Genomic DNA, 14,610 nt, shown 5'->3' on the forward strand with positions numbered 1-14,610 from the left:
GAGCATGAAACTAAAGTATGACAAGTATTGGGGTAAGCTTGATAATTGTAATGAGGCACTTCTAATTTCCTTGGTCCTTGACCCAAGATACAAGCTTGAGTATCTCATTCATTGCTTTAGTGCTACTTATGTTGAGATGACGTGCAAAGAGATGGTGAAAAGGGTGGAAAAGACAATACGGCCAATGTTTGATCAATATAATAAGACAACATCAAGTCTTCATCCATCGGCATCTATGACTCAGCTACAATGTCAGTCTATTGTTAGTGCTTCATCCACATTCGTCATGCTTGTTAGTGGTCGACCTAGTGCCAAGAAGTCACGTAATTTGCATGATGAGTTTGTGGCACAAAAATTGGATAAGGATGATGGAATGACAAAAAATGAGGTCGCTAAATATTTGAACGATAATCTGAGCAACCAAGTGAGAATTTTAATGTTTTGGGATGGTGGGCTAGTAGTGAGTTCAAGTAATCTTATCACTCATGGCTCGTGATGTGTTAGCAATACTGGTTACCACCGTTGTTTCTGATGCGGCATTTTTTTATAGAAGGTCGAATTTTAGATCCTTTTAGAAGCTCACTAAGCCCAAGGATGGTCGAAACATTAATTTGTTTCAATAACTAGTGGAGTATATCACATCAACCCATCATTGTTCAAGACTATGTAGTGGACAAAATCTGTATACTTGATAAATAATAGTCCAACAAGCAGTCAGTCAGTCCAATAAGCTATCTAACTAGCCAATAAGGGCCAAGCCCATGTAAAATAGGCTCGCATATACAAAGTACCATCCAAATACCCAAAACCATACCCGGACCCGAATTCGGATACACTCAGTCAGCCAGGGACCTTGAAACAATCAAGGCTCCCATCACGTTCGCCAAGAATCTCGGAACGGAACCACTTGGAGCGAGTCAAACGAATCAGAAAGACGGAGGAGGACGGGACGAAAAGGAGGACAATAAATAAGACCATCAGAGGTTGAGAAAAGGCATAAGATAATCACTGAATTTTCTTTACTCTCTAATTGAAACAAAGGCTACTCTATTTCTGAGCAATCCAGTCAAGCAAGACTAAATTAGTCAGTCTAATTGGACCTGACCTAGTCGCTTGACCCCTCCGTCATCGCCACCGTCACTCTGACCATTTTACGACTCCTCCATCCATCATTATTTCGATTATTTATATCTTAATTTTATTGCTTTTATTAGCTCTCATTACAACCCGACTGACTTGAGCGTCGGAGTCCCTTTGGCTGACACCCCACCGGTGCTCCCAATTGAACTCTCGTCTCTCTTCTCTTTGTTCTTGACAGGTTGTTGGTGCCCATCTAATCAATTGTAGGAAATCACCTCTACAATTTGGCGCCCACCGTGGGGCCCTAGCAATCAAACGATCGACAAAGAGATCAAGAAGTTCACTTGAGAGCCATGTCAGACGTGACTGAGACACTCGATCTGTCTGCTTAACTCGCTGCTCTTACTGCCCAGATGAATGAAGAACGCGAGAAAATGAGGAGGCTCGAAGCTGAGAATGCTGACCTGCTCGTACGAATGGAGGCCATGTCCTCTCAAGCCACCGAGGCTCAGCCATCCCGTTTCCGAGGCCCAGTCAGCCCTATGCAACCTCTGGGAGACCTCACTCCTATCTCTAATAGTGATGGACCGAATCAGACAGTTCCATCACCCTCGGTAAGGAATTATCAAACTCCACCCACCATGTCTAACATTCAAAATTATGTTGTCAATACAGGCGAACAGGTAACCATGACTGAACATGGACATTCATTTGCGCCCGGATCACAACAGATTCCAGGAGTCAGCTAGCCAGCCGGTGCAGCTGGACAGCAACAGATTCCAGGAGCCAGTCAGCCAGCCACTGGACCCGGACAGCAGCAGGTTCCAAGTGCTAGTCAGCCTACCATTGGAGCCAGCCGGACCATCATTGGAGCTGGTCAGAATATACCTGAGCAGCAGGCAATCGGATTGAATCACCCAGTCATGAGCGAACCAATCCGCCAAGCAACCACAAGCTCATTTCCAATCCAAGATCATGAGTTGGCTCGAAAGTTAGCTGAGATAGAGACGCTCATTCAACGGATTCCTGGGATGCCGGCTCCGATTAAGAAGAGTGCAGCAAGCTGTTATGTAGACTCTCCATTTGTAGATGACATTGCACTAGTGGAAATGCCAAAGAAGTTCAACTTCCCAAATATGAAGATGTTTGACGGGACGTCTGACCCGGATGATCACATCGCACAGTATAGGCAGAGGATGTTCACCGTTGCCATCCCACGCGATATGAGGGAAGCATGCATGTGTAAGGGGTTTGGTTCTAGTCTGATTGGACCAGCCCTCCAGTGGTATACTAATTTACCTAATAATTCTATTTCTACTTTTGCACAATTGACTGACACTTTTGTTGAGCAGTTTGCTAGTAGCAGGAAATTTGAAAAGTCTGCAGAAGACCTCTACATCATAGTTCAACGATGGGGTGAGCTTTTACGAGAGTACGTAGGCTGCTTCAACAAAGAAAAGGTTTCTATAACCCATTGTAATCAGGACACAGCCATCTCAGCCTTCCGCAAGGGACTCCGCTACGACTCAGACCTATACAAAGAACTTACCAAGTATCCTTGCAAGACGATGGAAGACGTTCTCGCCAAAGCTTGGACACAGATCAAGTGGGAGGAGGATGAAGCTAACTATTATCACTCTTCTCCGAGGAAAGACACTCGAAGAGACTCAAGGGCAGGTAGATGGTAGAGTGATAGACGATCCGAGCCATACCTGTATCCCAACAGATCAGAGAACAGAAGGAGGGAGTACAACCGGTCGTCCCAGACACGTCTGCGAGATGGGCCAAAGATACCAGAATACAATCTTTCAATTTCACCAGCCGAAGTCGTTGGCGTATTGAAAGGACTCGGAGACAAAGTAAAATGGCCGGAAAGGTTGAGGACTCCGTCTGACCAGCGAGACAAAGCAAAATGGTGTGAATTCCACAATGACCACGGTCACCGAACGGATGAGTGCATTGCCTTAAAACTCGAAGTATCCAACCTATTAAAACGTGGTCACCTGACTGACTTACTTACAGACAAAGGCAAAAGAACATTCCAGCAGGAGGCAGACAGGTCAATCATCCGAAGAGAAGTAACCCCGCCGAAGCCACCTACTCATGAACGAACGGTGAATGTAATAACTGGTGGCTCTGAGGTAAGCGGAGTCACCCATTCAGCAGCCAAAAGACATGCCAGGCAGACCAACTGGATCAAAGGAGAGCCCAGCGAGACAGAGAAGAATACCATCAACCTACTAGCTCAAACCATCAGTTTCTCAACAACAGAGTCAACCAAACTCCTCAACCCACATCATGATGCTCTTGTCATTGCACTTTACATTGCTAATTGTCTTACTAAACGTATACTTATTGATAATGGCAGTTCAGCTAACATTTTATTTTTAAGTGCTCTCAGGGAAATGGGGATAGATGAATCAAAGATTATAAAGAAGACTACAATCCTCATCAGTTTCAGTGGAGGACAAAAGAACACACTAGGAGAGATCGAGTTACCTGTCTATGCCGAAAGAGTCAATCTATGCACAAGATTCCTAGTAGTAGACTCTCCGTCTGCTTACAACGTGATACTGGGTCGACCATGGATACATGAAATGGAGGCAGTCCCTTCAACATACCACCAAGTCCTAAGGTTCCCAACTAAGTGGGGAGTAAAGGAAATTAAAGGCCAACAGAAAGATTCGAGAGCGTGTTACCAGACTACCATGAAGGCCAAACCCGCTCAGTTATAGCAATTACAGGAAGACAGACTGACTGACTCCCAGATGAACCAACCAGACATGGAGGAGTTGGACGAAATCCAGATACATCCAGACTATCCAGATCACAAAGTCCAAATTGGATCACGATTGGACCCTGACATCATAACTAAACTCATTAATTTTTTATCTGCCCATTATGATTTTTTTGCTTGGTCCCACGTGGACATGACTGGAATTGACCTCGAAATAATTGTCCATAAATTGCAGGTTGATCCAGACTACCCACCAAGGAAGCAAAAAAGAAGAAAATTTGCCCCTGAAAGGAACAAAGCCATTAACGAAGAAGTTCAAAAGCTTATTGATAATGGGTTCGTGAGGGAGGTGCATTATCCCGACTGGTTGGCTAACGTAGTCATCGTGAAAAAAAAGAATGGCAAATGGCGAGTTTGCATTGACTTCACAGACCTCAACAAGGCGTGTCCAAAAGACTCATTCCCATTACAACACATAGACATGCTAGTAGACGCCACAGCCGGTCATGAACTCCTAAGCTTCATGGACGCATACTCAGGATACAACCAGATCCTGATGCATCCAGACGATCAGGAAAAGACAGCCTTCATGACCAACTTGGGCATATTCTGCTACAAGGTCATGCCATTTGGATTGAAGAACGCAGGAGCAACATATCAGAGACTAGTCAACAAGATGTTTGTCGGCTTGCTGGGGAAGACGATGGAAGTCTACATTGACGACATGCTCGTCACATCCCTCATTGCAAAGGACCATATCAACCATTTAAAACAATCTTTTAACATTCTTAGGAAATATAATATGAAACTGAATCCAACTAAATGTTCTTTTGGTGTGACTGCAGGAAAGTTCCTTGGGTACCTAGTAACCCAAAGGGGAATTGAGGCAAACCCAGCACAGATAGAGTCAATCCAAAGGATCCCTTCCCCAAAGTGCATAAAATACGTACAGAAACTAACTGGACGCATTGCAGCACTCAGCCGGTTCATCTCAAAATCTTTAGAATGATGTCACCTCTTCTTCAACACACTAAGGAAATCAAAAACCTTCGAGTGGACAGCTGAATGTGAAGAGGCACTGGGCTAGCTAAAACAGTACCTAACCAGCCCGCCTCTCCTCTCAAAGCCAAAAGACAATGAGACATTATTCATCTATCTAGCAGTATCCGAGACGGCAGTTAGCGCAGTCCTATTCAGGGAAGAGGAAGGCAAGCAGTCTCCAGTCTACTATGTAAGCAAAGCTTTGCTTAATGCAGAAACCCGATATAGACAGCTGGAGAAACTTGCACTTGCACTCATCCACGCAGCAAGGAAGCTACGCCCATACTTCCAGTGCCATCCAATAACGGTCTTGACCACCTTTCCACTCAAAAAAATCCTCCACAAACCAGAACTGTCAGGCAGACTGACCAAGTGGGCGGTAGAGCTAAGCGAGTACGAAGTAACATACAAGCCACAAACTTCCCTCAAATCTCAGGTATTAGCTGACTTCATTGCAGATTTTACACCTAACATGCATGTGCAGGCAGAAAGAGAACTTTGTTGTCTGACCAAGGGACAGTCAGTCGGAATCTGGAAGTTGCAAGTAGACGGCTCAAGTAACACCAAAGGAAGTGGACTCGGACTCGTCCTGACTTCACCCCAAGGTGACGTAATCGAACAAGCAGTCCGATGCGGGTTCAAAGCTACCAACAATGAAGCTGAATATGAAGCAATGATAGCTGGACTCGGACTAGCCAAAGACATGGGAGTAAAAAAGATCGTGGTCTTCAGTGATTCTCAATTAGTAGTCAACCAAATGCAAGGTAGCTATCTGGTCCGAGATAACAAAATGACAGCCTACCTCAACAAGACTAAAGAGTTGCAGTCAGTCTTCGACGAGTTCACTATCAACCAAGCACCAAGAGGGGAGAACAGTCATGCAGATGCATTAGCAAACCTTGGATCCTCCATCCAGACAACCGACCCCAAGACAATACCTGTAGTATATCTCCAATGGCCAGCTGTTTGGAAAGATGAAGAAGAGCAAGTTAATGACATCTCCAACAACCGAACATGGATAACTCCAATAGTCGAGTACTTGGAACAGGACATACTTCCAGAAGATAAGAACGAAGCACGTCGGGTCAAGGCTCAGTCAGTCCGCTTCACTATTATACGAGGTAAACTCTATAAACGTTCATTTTCTAGTCCATATTTGAAATGCATTAACCATGCAGAGGCCAAATACGTACTGGCTGAGTTGCATGAAGGAGAGTGCGGCAACCACTCTGGAGGACGAAGCTTAGCGCACCGTGCCCTAACACAAGGCTACTACTGGCCAACTATGCGAGCTGATTCCTCTGACTATGCAAGACGATGTGACAAATGCCAACGGTTCGCTCAGATATCCCACCAACCTTCGGAGCGTCTCATCTCAATCACATCCCCTTGGCCATTCATGAAATGGGGGATGGATATAGTAGGCAAGCTTCCAACCGCACCAGGACAGAAGATGTACATGCTTACAGTGACCGACTACTTCAGCAAGTGGATCGAAGCAGACTCATTCCACCAAATCCGAGATAAAGAAGTAAAGGGTTTCATTTGGAAGAATGTGATCTGTAGGTACGGAATACCAAAATAAATCGTGACAGACAACGGCTCTCAATTCATCAGTTTCGACTTCCAAGACTTCTGCAAATTCTGGAACATCAAGCTCAGCTTCTCCACACCAAGGTATCCCCAAGAAAATGGACAAGCAGAGTCATCCAACAAGACCATCATGAACAACATCAAGAAGCGCCTTGAAAAAGCTAAGGGAAGATGGGCTGACGAGTTGTTGGGAGTCCTATGGTCCTATCGAACCACAACCAGGACTGCAACAGGGGAGACACCATTCTCACTGGCTTACGGGATGGAGGAAGTCATCTCTACTGAGAGCGAAGTTCCGACAACCAGATATGAGCTGACAACAGACGAAGAAAATTGGGAAAACATGTGCCATGAACTCGACACCATCGACGAAAGAAGGGACAAAGCACTCTTAAGAGTCTCGGCGTATCAACAGAGCATAGCCAGACATTACAACAAGAACATCCGCACTCGGACATTCAAAGTAGGAGATTGGGTTCTACGAAGAGTCTTCCAGAACACTAAAGAAGCGGGAGCAGGTAAGCTCGCCCCGACATGGGAAGGTCCATACCTGATCACAAAGGTAGTCGGACATGGAGCATACAAGCTACAAACTAAAGATGGACGTGAAATCAACAACTGTTGGAACGCTGTCCACTTAAAACAGTATCACTTTTAACTCAACCCAGTCTTCTTTCATTTTCTTTCATCGTTGATCTCACGGGATCTTCATTCAAGCAACATACTGACACTATCATGCAGGAAGTGTCAGAACTACATTTGGGCTTGATCCCTGACAAGGGTATGTAGGCAGCTCTACGGAGTGCAGCCCCAAATTACGTACAATGTTTTCTTTTACCTAAGATTGGTTGTCCAGCAAGTACGTCAAGAAAGTGAACTAGCCTGACTAAAATTTATCCGAGGACAAACGCCCGAGTTAACACAAAAAAGAAAACCAATAGTCTAAGTTTGAAATTCCAAGTATATTACACTTAGACTGGGGACAAAGATAGAGTATATCATCAGCCAGAAAACCATGGTGAATAAGATGATTAACCAAGACAATCGGCCACCCAGTCGGTCATTCGGACAAGGTTAATATGAAAAGTAAGATAATACTTCTAGTCATTTTAATATAAAGAAAAATACGTAGGATACAAGATTACTTTGAGCCAAAATACAAGATTGTCTCATAACCATCAAGACTGCCAGCCTGCCATATCAACCATTCAGTTTAGACCGACTACTACCGACATAATCTTGTTAGAAAGAAATTACAAAAACATACAAACAACAACTTATAAAAACTTATAAAAAGTTTGTGCAATCATAAAGAACATATAAAAAACAGAAGAAAAGGCTTCTACAACAGAGAAATAGTAAATCAAGCAAGGGCCAGAAATCAATCCTCCTGCCCAAGATCGCCTGTAGTCATGTCTCCAAAGGAGACAGCCAGATTGTTAGCTTGAATAGCCTCTTCAACCCTCATTTGTTGCAGTTCTTCATAATCGGCTATAAACTGAGTTACATTCCAGGAATCAGTCTTCCCATCACGAAAGTCAATCACCATCTGACCACGACACTGAATCTCAGCCTCTAAGGCAATATCAGTCAAACAACCTTCTAACATATCAACCTTGGTTCAAACATTGGCCAAGGTATCCAAAGTAGGTTGTAGTCGACTAGCATCTAGCTCCTTGGCATCCAATTGGGTCTTGAGATCCCCATTAAGTTTCTCAAGGTCTTTTTTACAAGTCTTCAATCCCTTGACCTCAGACCGCAGATCAACATTTTGACTCTTCAATGTTTTCACTTGTTTTTCAGTTCTTGAACCTTTTCATTTGCCCACATATGGCCTTGCATACCCTGACATGATAAAGAAAAACAATAACAAAACAATCAATCAATCAATAAGTCTGACTACCCATCATTATGAAATAAAGTTGACAAATCAGACAAACCTGAAAGACGTGGGAAATGGAAGCAGAAAGCGATGACTTTGATCCAAGCTGATCAAACCTGTCTTTGTCCTCAGGCCATAGTAGCTTATAACCTCCTCAAGGTGAGGACCAAACTCAGAATGTGTTGAGGCGGATGACGGAAAAGAAAGCTCTATCTTCTCAGCAAACCAGTCAGACGAATCAGTTGGAGAAGTCCGCTTCTTTTGTTCTTCTGAGTCTTTCCAGCAGTAGGAAGAGGAGGAGGAGGAACTTCATTGACAACATCCTTCTCAACACTTGAAGATGCAATTGCCTGCTTCTTACGTGCTCGTAGGCGTTCCATAGCCCCAGATCCTGTCAGATTTAGACGAAACGTCTCTCCAGCCATAAGAAGGTCTGCAAAATTTCGTTCGCCTGGCGTCAGTTCGGTCAGCAAAGACGATTCACACCCCAAAATCTCAAGACTTCGTGTGATAAGTATAATGCGAGATTGAATATGACTCGTAGGAAGGGTAATACCTTCAGGATGACGAGGAACCTGACTCCACAAAGAGCTACCACGAAGATTCTCCTCAGACAAGATCGCTTGCCACCTACGATCTTCTTTTCGAAACTCAGCAAATCGATCAACCCTTCCTTGAGCTCCTCGACACACCCAGGCAAACGGGATGTTCACTCTGCCTACAAATTAAACAAAACAACCAGTCAGTAGAATGTCAGCAAAAACTACATAAAGAAATTACTCATTTCATCACACACAAGCACTCACTGGCTGAAGACCATGCATGAGGAATCTTACAGTCAGCCGGCAACCCCAATACATTATGAGAAACAAAAAAATATCGATTCTTCCAACGTTTGTCACAATCTTTCAGATCTACAATAAGGGAACTCTTCGACTGAGACAAGAATTGGTATCTACCCTTTTCCGTATGATGCTCCTTCAAAGAGTATGCAAGTAACACCTCTTCGACAGTAAACTCAATGCCATGTTTCTCACTAAAAACTTCCATGGCCATCAGAACACGCCAGACATTTGGCATCAGCTGGCTGGGTGATACAATATGATACTCACATACTTCTTTCACTAACCTAGGAAGAGGAAATCTGAACCCTTCCTTGAAAGGAAGCTCATACATGCACACCCAGCCAGATAAATTCCAATTAGCCCGCTCCCCACCAGACGGGGCATGCAGACTAGCATAACTAGGTATATCGTAAGACCGACGAAGCCGAGGCAAATCCTCTAAAGTAATCTTTGACTTCGGGTTATAACCCAGAAGCATGCGATTAGGGAGACCACCAACTATAGGCCCATCACTATCCACACCAATGCCGACCACGCCAATAGGAATATTGGGATTGGTGCAGCTACCATCATCACTAGATGAACAGGTCATCCTACCAGAAGACCCAGCAAGACTGCCTCGATTACTGGATGACATGCTCGAAAGACCACCTAGAGCAAATGCACTATCTAAGTTCGAGTGGACGTAAAAGTAATTATAAACATTATCGGCCTACCAGATAGCAAGACAATATAGATCAAAAAGTTATTGACTAACAGAAAGACAGACAGACAACTAGTTCTCATCTAACTATCCAGACGGTCGGACATAGGGTCACTCGTACTAAGAGAATGTACTCACAAAGGCAAAACTATCATAATACATGGCAAACAGTAAAAAAACATGTTCCTACTATCAACAAAGATCAAATGCAAACGGCAGTAAAAAGTGAATCAAACTAAAGTTACAACTACAACCCATACAAAATGACTTGAAGATCAAAGAAGAACACGAAGAACGACATAAGAATATTCAAAGAAAGAAAGGAAAAGGAAACCAGCCTCTAGTGAGCTTTCCTCCAAAGCCTTTAAGACAAGCCCCACCAAATGCTCCACCAAATGTGAAAAGCTTGTAAAACAATGCTCACTTTTATAGGCTCAAAGGGACCTTGGATGGATGACAAGTGTCAACCATCCAATGGGGAAAATAGTACACCTACAAACAAATTCACCAAAAAGCATCTTTGGGTTTGGACATACTTAGCAAAATATAAACCCAGGAAAAATCATATAAAGATTGATAAAAGTTATGAGCTCCAATCGGACCTGGCTCCCCTCATGCGCACAGTTCGTACCAAAAAAATATGCACTATAGTCCGCAAGGCATTCGGGCAATTGACCACCTGGCCGTGTATATACCTGGCTAGTAAACATATTGTTATATTATTTTATAATATAATGTAATATTATATTATTTTATAATATAATGTTTTAGATTAAATAAATGTGACATAGAGTGTCACATATTGTAACATATAATAGAGAGTTACATTATTTGGATATATGTGAAATATCCAAACATGTAACATATTTGGTGTTACAAATTCATCACAAATTTGTAACTCCTAAATATCACCCATTATTGTGTAGATTTGTTGTTACACAATATTGAGATGAATTTCTTAAAGCCATATGAGAAATGGCTGATAGAGATGTGATTTTAACTCCCATATTGTGTATGGAAGTTACAAAATCAAGTGGGAATAAATTGGAACGTTTTGGAAAAAACTGAAAAATGTGTTGCTGAAATTGACTGAGGGCCGCGGCGCCTGGAACTAGCGCCGCGACCCTAATGCCTGACAACTTCTATAATTTCAGTTTTTTATCCAACTTTGAACGATTCCAACAGCTTAGTAACTCCCAATTCTCTATTTTAATTCCATAAAACACCCAATTAATCATTGGTAACAGCCATGGGGGTTGGTGGAATTTGAAATTCAAAGGGTGTCTCTAAACTCTATAAATAGGAGCCTAATGCTCACTTGTAAGACACACCATTTCTATCCACTAGAGCACTTGGCTAGAAACACCTTGAGGCTTGATTATTCCAGAAAGCATTTCCAAAATCTGAGAGAGATCCCTTAGTGCTTGAGTTAGGGGGAAATAAGCTTTTGGACAAAGGTTTTAAACCTTGTTCAAGTTGGTGATCCCCAATCCTCTTCACTTAGGTTGTGTAAGTGAGAGTTTGTTTGTGGTTTATGTTCTTCCTTTTATTCTATTGTTCTTCTTCTTATTCTCTTGTTTTATTTGCTTGTATATTTTGTTTAAGAGTTGTAATCTCTTCATTTGGTTCAAACACTTTATTTTACTTGTAACTTTTGTTTTGAGTTGTACTTTACTATTCTCTTCTTCTTCATCATCTTCTTCATTTCCTTTGTTTTATTTGTATTTTCAGTTATAGAGTTGTAACACTTTATTTAATCAATCTTGTCCATTGTAATATTTTGCATAGAGTTGTAACATTATCTTACCATTTCCATTGAGGCAATATTATTTTTCCTAACACATATTGACCGGACAGTCGGACTACCTAACTCACGGGCACATGCCACTCGACCAAGGCCCGCGTGCATCAGCAGGCCCCTCAGCAACTCGGTCAACCAGCCAACTAGGCCCGTGTGCATCAGTAGGCCCTTCGGCCGCTCGGATAACCGGTCAGCCAGCCTCGCGCGTCAACAAACCTATCGGCCGCTCGGACATCCAGCTGCGCGAGAGTTCATGTCACTCGGCCAGCAAGGCCTGCATGCATCCACAGCCAATCGGCCACTCGGACAATCAGTCAGCCAGCGCGCGCGTCAAACCTCTCGGACGCTCGGACAACCAGCCGTGCGCGAGTGCGTGTCACTCGGCCAGCGAGGTCTGCATGCACCCACAGCCAACCGGACACTCGGCCGCATGCACATGACGTGACCGCATAAGGCCACGTACTCGGACATGGGTCCGGGGAGCAATTTAAACCACGTACACCTTTCGGGGGCCGCGTTGCGCCCCCGAACCCCCAAAACTAGGGCGTGAATAATTGCTGAAAGGGGTAAATTGAGTCAAGGCATATTCTAACAATTTTCTCTAATTATTGGGAAGATCGATAAATTCTGATAGAATTAATTTCTTTTTTACTCTTTGATAAAGAATGAATTCTTTACCAAAGAGTGAGGGACAAACTGTAGTGGACAAAATCTGTATACTTGATAAATAATAGTCCAACAAGCAGTCAGTCAGTCCAATAAGCTATCTAACTAGCCAATAAGGGCCAAGCCCATGTAAAATAGGCTCGCATATACAAAGTACCATCCAAATACCCAAAACCATACCCGGACCCGAATTCGGATACACTCAGTCAGCCAGAGACCTTGAAACAGTCAAAGCTCCCATCACGTTCGCCAAGAATCTCGGAACGAAACCACTTGGAGCGAGTCAAACGAATCAGAAAGACGGAGGAGGACGGGACGAAAAGGAGGACAATAAATAAGACCATCAGAGGTTGAGAAAAGGCATTAGATAATCACTAAATTTTCTTTACTCTCTAATTGAAACAAAGGCTACTCTATTTCTGAGCAATCCAGTCAAGCAAGACTAAATTAGTCAGTCTGATTGGACCTGACCTAGTCGCTTGACCCCTCCGTCATCGCCACCGTCACTCTGACCATTTTACGACTCCTTCATCCATCATTATTTTGATTATTTATATCTTAATTTTATTGCTTTCTATTAGCTCTCATTACAACCCGACTGACTTGAGCGTCGGAGTCCCTTTGGCTGACACCCCACCGGTGCTCCCAATTGAACTCTCGTCTCTCTTCTCTTTGTTCTTGACAGGTTGCTGGTGCCCATCTAATCAATTGTAGGAAATCACCTCTACAGACTATATGGATGAAGAAGAAGCGCTTCAAACATCAGAGTATCTTGAGTTAGGTAATTTATTACATTTTATTTGGATTTTCATGTTCTAACTTGCAACTTAAAACTTATAAATATTTATTTTAATTGTGTGAATGTTTTATGATCTAATATTTATCTTTATATTAAAAATATTTGTAGAGATGACCGATGATCCTACAAGTGTTGGGCCAGCTTCATCCTCTATAAATTTTCAGCCTTCAGCTTCATAAACTGCACAACAATCTACGAATTGAAAGAATTTATTGTAAGAATTTATTTTTGCCTTATTTTACTTAGTGTGTTGTTATTTATTACCCTTAATTTCTTTTCTTTAATAATTTTTTTATTTGAATTTTGAAAGGAATGAAGGAAGGAAGGAAGGAAGGAAGGAAGGAGTGGTCATGGATTTTCTTTGTATTTTGAATTTTCATGTACTTTATGTTTATGGTTGTAGACTTATGGACTTTATTATGGTTGTAGTTAACTAGTTATGTACTTTATGAATTTTATGATTGTTTATGGTTGTATTTTGGGACTTTTGACATTTTTATGTTTGTAATTTGTAATTTGGACATTGTTTGTAATTTAAGGATTTTTTGACTTTGGACTTTTGACAATATATTTTTTTCAAAATTTTTATCAAGGCCCAATTTGTAAAAAAATCAATTTGTAAACCAAACTTTAAAAATTAAAAAAGTGTAAAAAATGGTATATTTGAAAATTTGGGCTTTTCAGCCCAATTGGCCAAGCCCAACACGAAACCCGACTCGAACAAACCCGAAAACCGAAACCGAACAAAAACCCAAAAATTTTGGACCGGATTCAGTACCACTTTTCTCCACCCAAAACCCGCAAAACTCGAAACCGAAGCACCCGAAACCCGAAAATCCGACCCATGTGTACCCCTAATTTACCCATGAGAAGTCACGGGGAAAAATATCAAACGAGTGTAATACATTACGACAAAATTAGTGAAATCTCCAATTTACCAAAGAGATACCCCTTTAAGAAAAATTAGTTTACTATATTATGAATTCGAGCAATAATTTGAAAATGAAGACTAAGAAAACTACAAGGGTAATGAGCACAAATGTTGTAGCCCTATGTATTAGGCTTCTATGTATAAAATTTCGTGCAATTTTGAGGTATGTAGAGGGAGATATGACCAAAATACTAAGAGATATACGAATGTTAGGGAAAAACTTGCAAAAAATTATCATTGGAAAGTGAATTTTTTTTAAATGTAGACTTAAGGCTTTGTTTCAACTCAAATAGAAGCATTAACTTTAGATTTAAAAATGTGTATATTTCTAACATTTTATAAATGTAATTCTATTAAGTTATAATCTACTTGGTCCCAAAATTAACACAATAAAGAGATTTTAATGGAATCATCTAACCAAATTAACCATTTTTATGAGATTTTCTACAAAATCTACATCCCATTATTTCACCTAAGAAATCATTAATCAAAGTGACATGAAACAAAGTATTTAGTAAGGGTTGGTCTTTTC

The 14,610-nt window shown here is 41.9% G+C and overlaps 1 protein-coding gene across 1 annotated transcript; it reads left to right on the forward strand.

The window, feature by feature from the left end:
• The first annotated feature begins 4,298 nt into the window (after nucleotides 1–4,298).
• LOC133812978 (uncharacterized) lies at nucleotides 4,299–6,443 on the forward strand. Its single transcript, XM_062246830.1, has 4 exons — nucleotides 4,299–4,436; nucleotides 4,663–4,675; nucleotides 4,981–5,294; nucleotides 5,343–6,443. The coding sequence occupies exons 1-4, from the start codon at nucleotides 4,299–4,301 to the stop codon at nucleotides 6,441–6,443; spliced, it is 1,566 nt and encodes a 521-aa protein (XP_062102814.1).
• Nucleotides 6,444–14,610: the final 8,167 nt, after the last annotated feature.

The sequence above is a fragment of the Humulus lupulus genome, chromosome 1 (assembly GCF_963169125.1).
Source record: "Humulus lupulus chromosome 1, drHumLupu1.1, whole genome shotgun sequence".
NCBI classification, from domain to species: domain Eukaryota; kingdom Viridiplantae; phylum Streptophyta; class Magnoliopsida; order Rosales; family Cannabaceae; genus Humulus; species Humulus lupulus.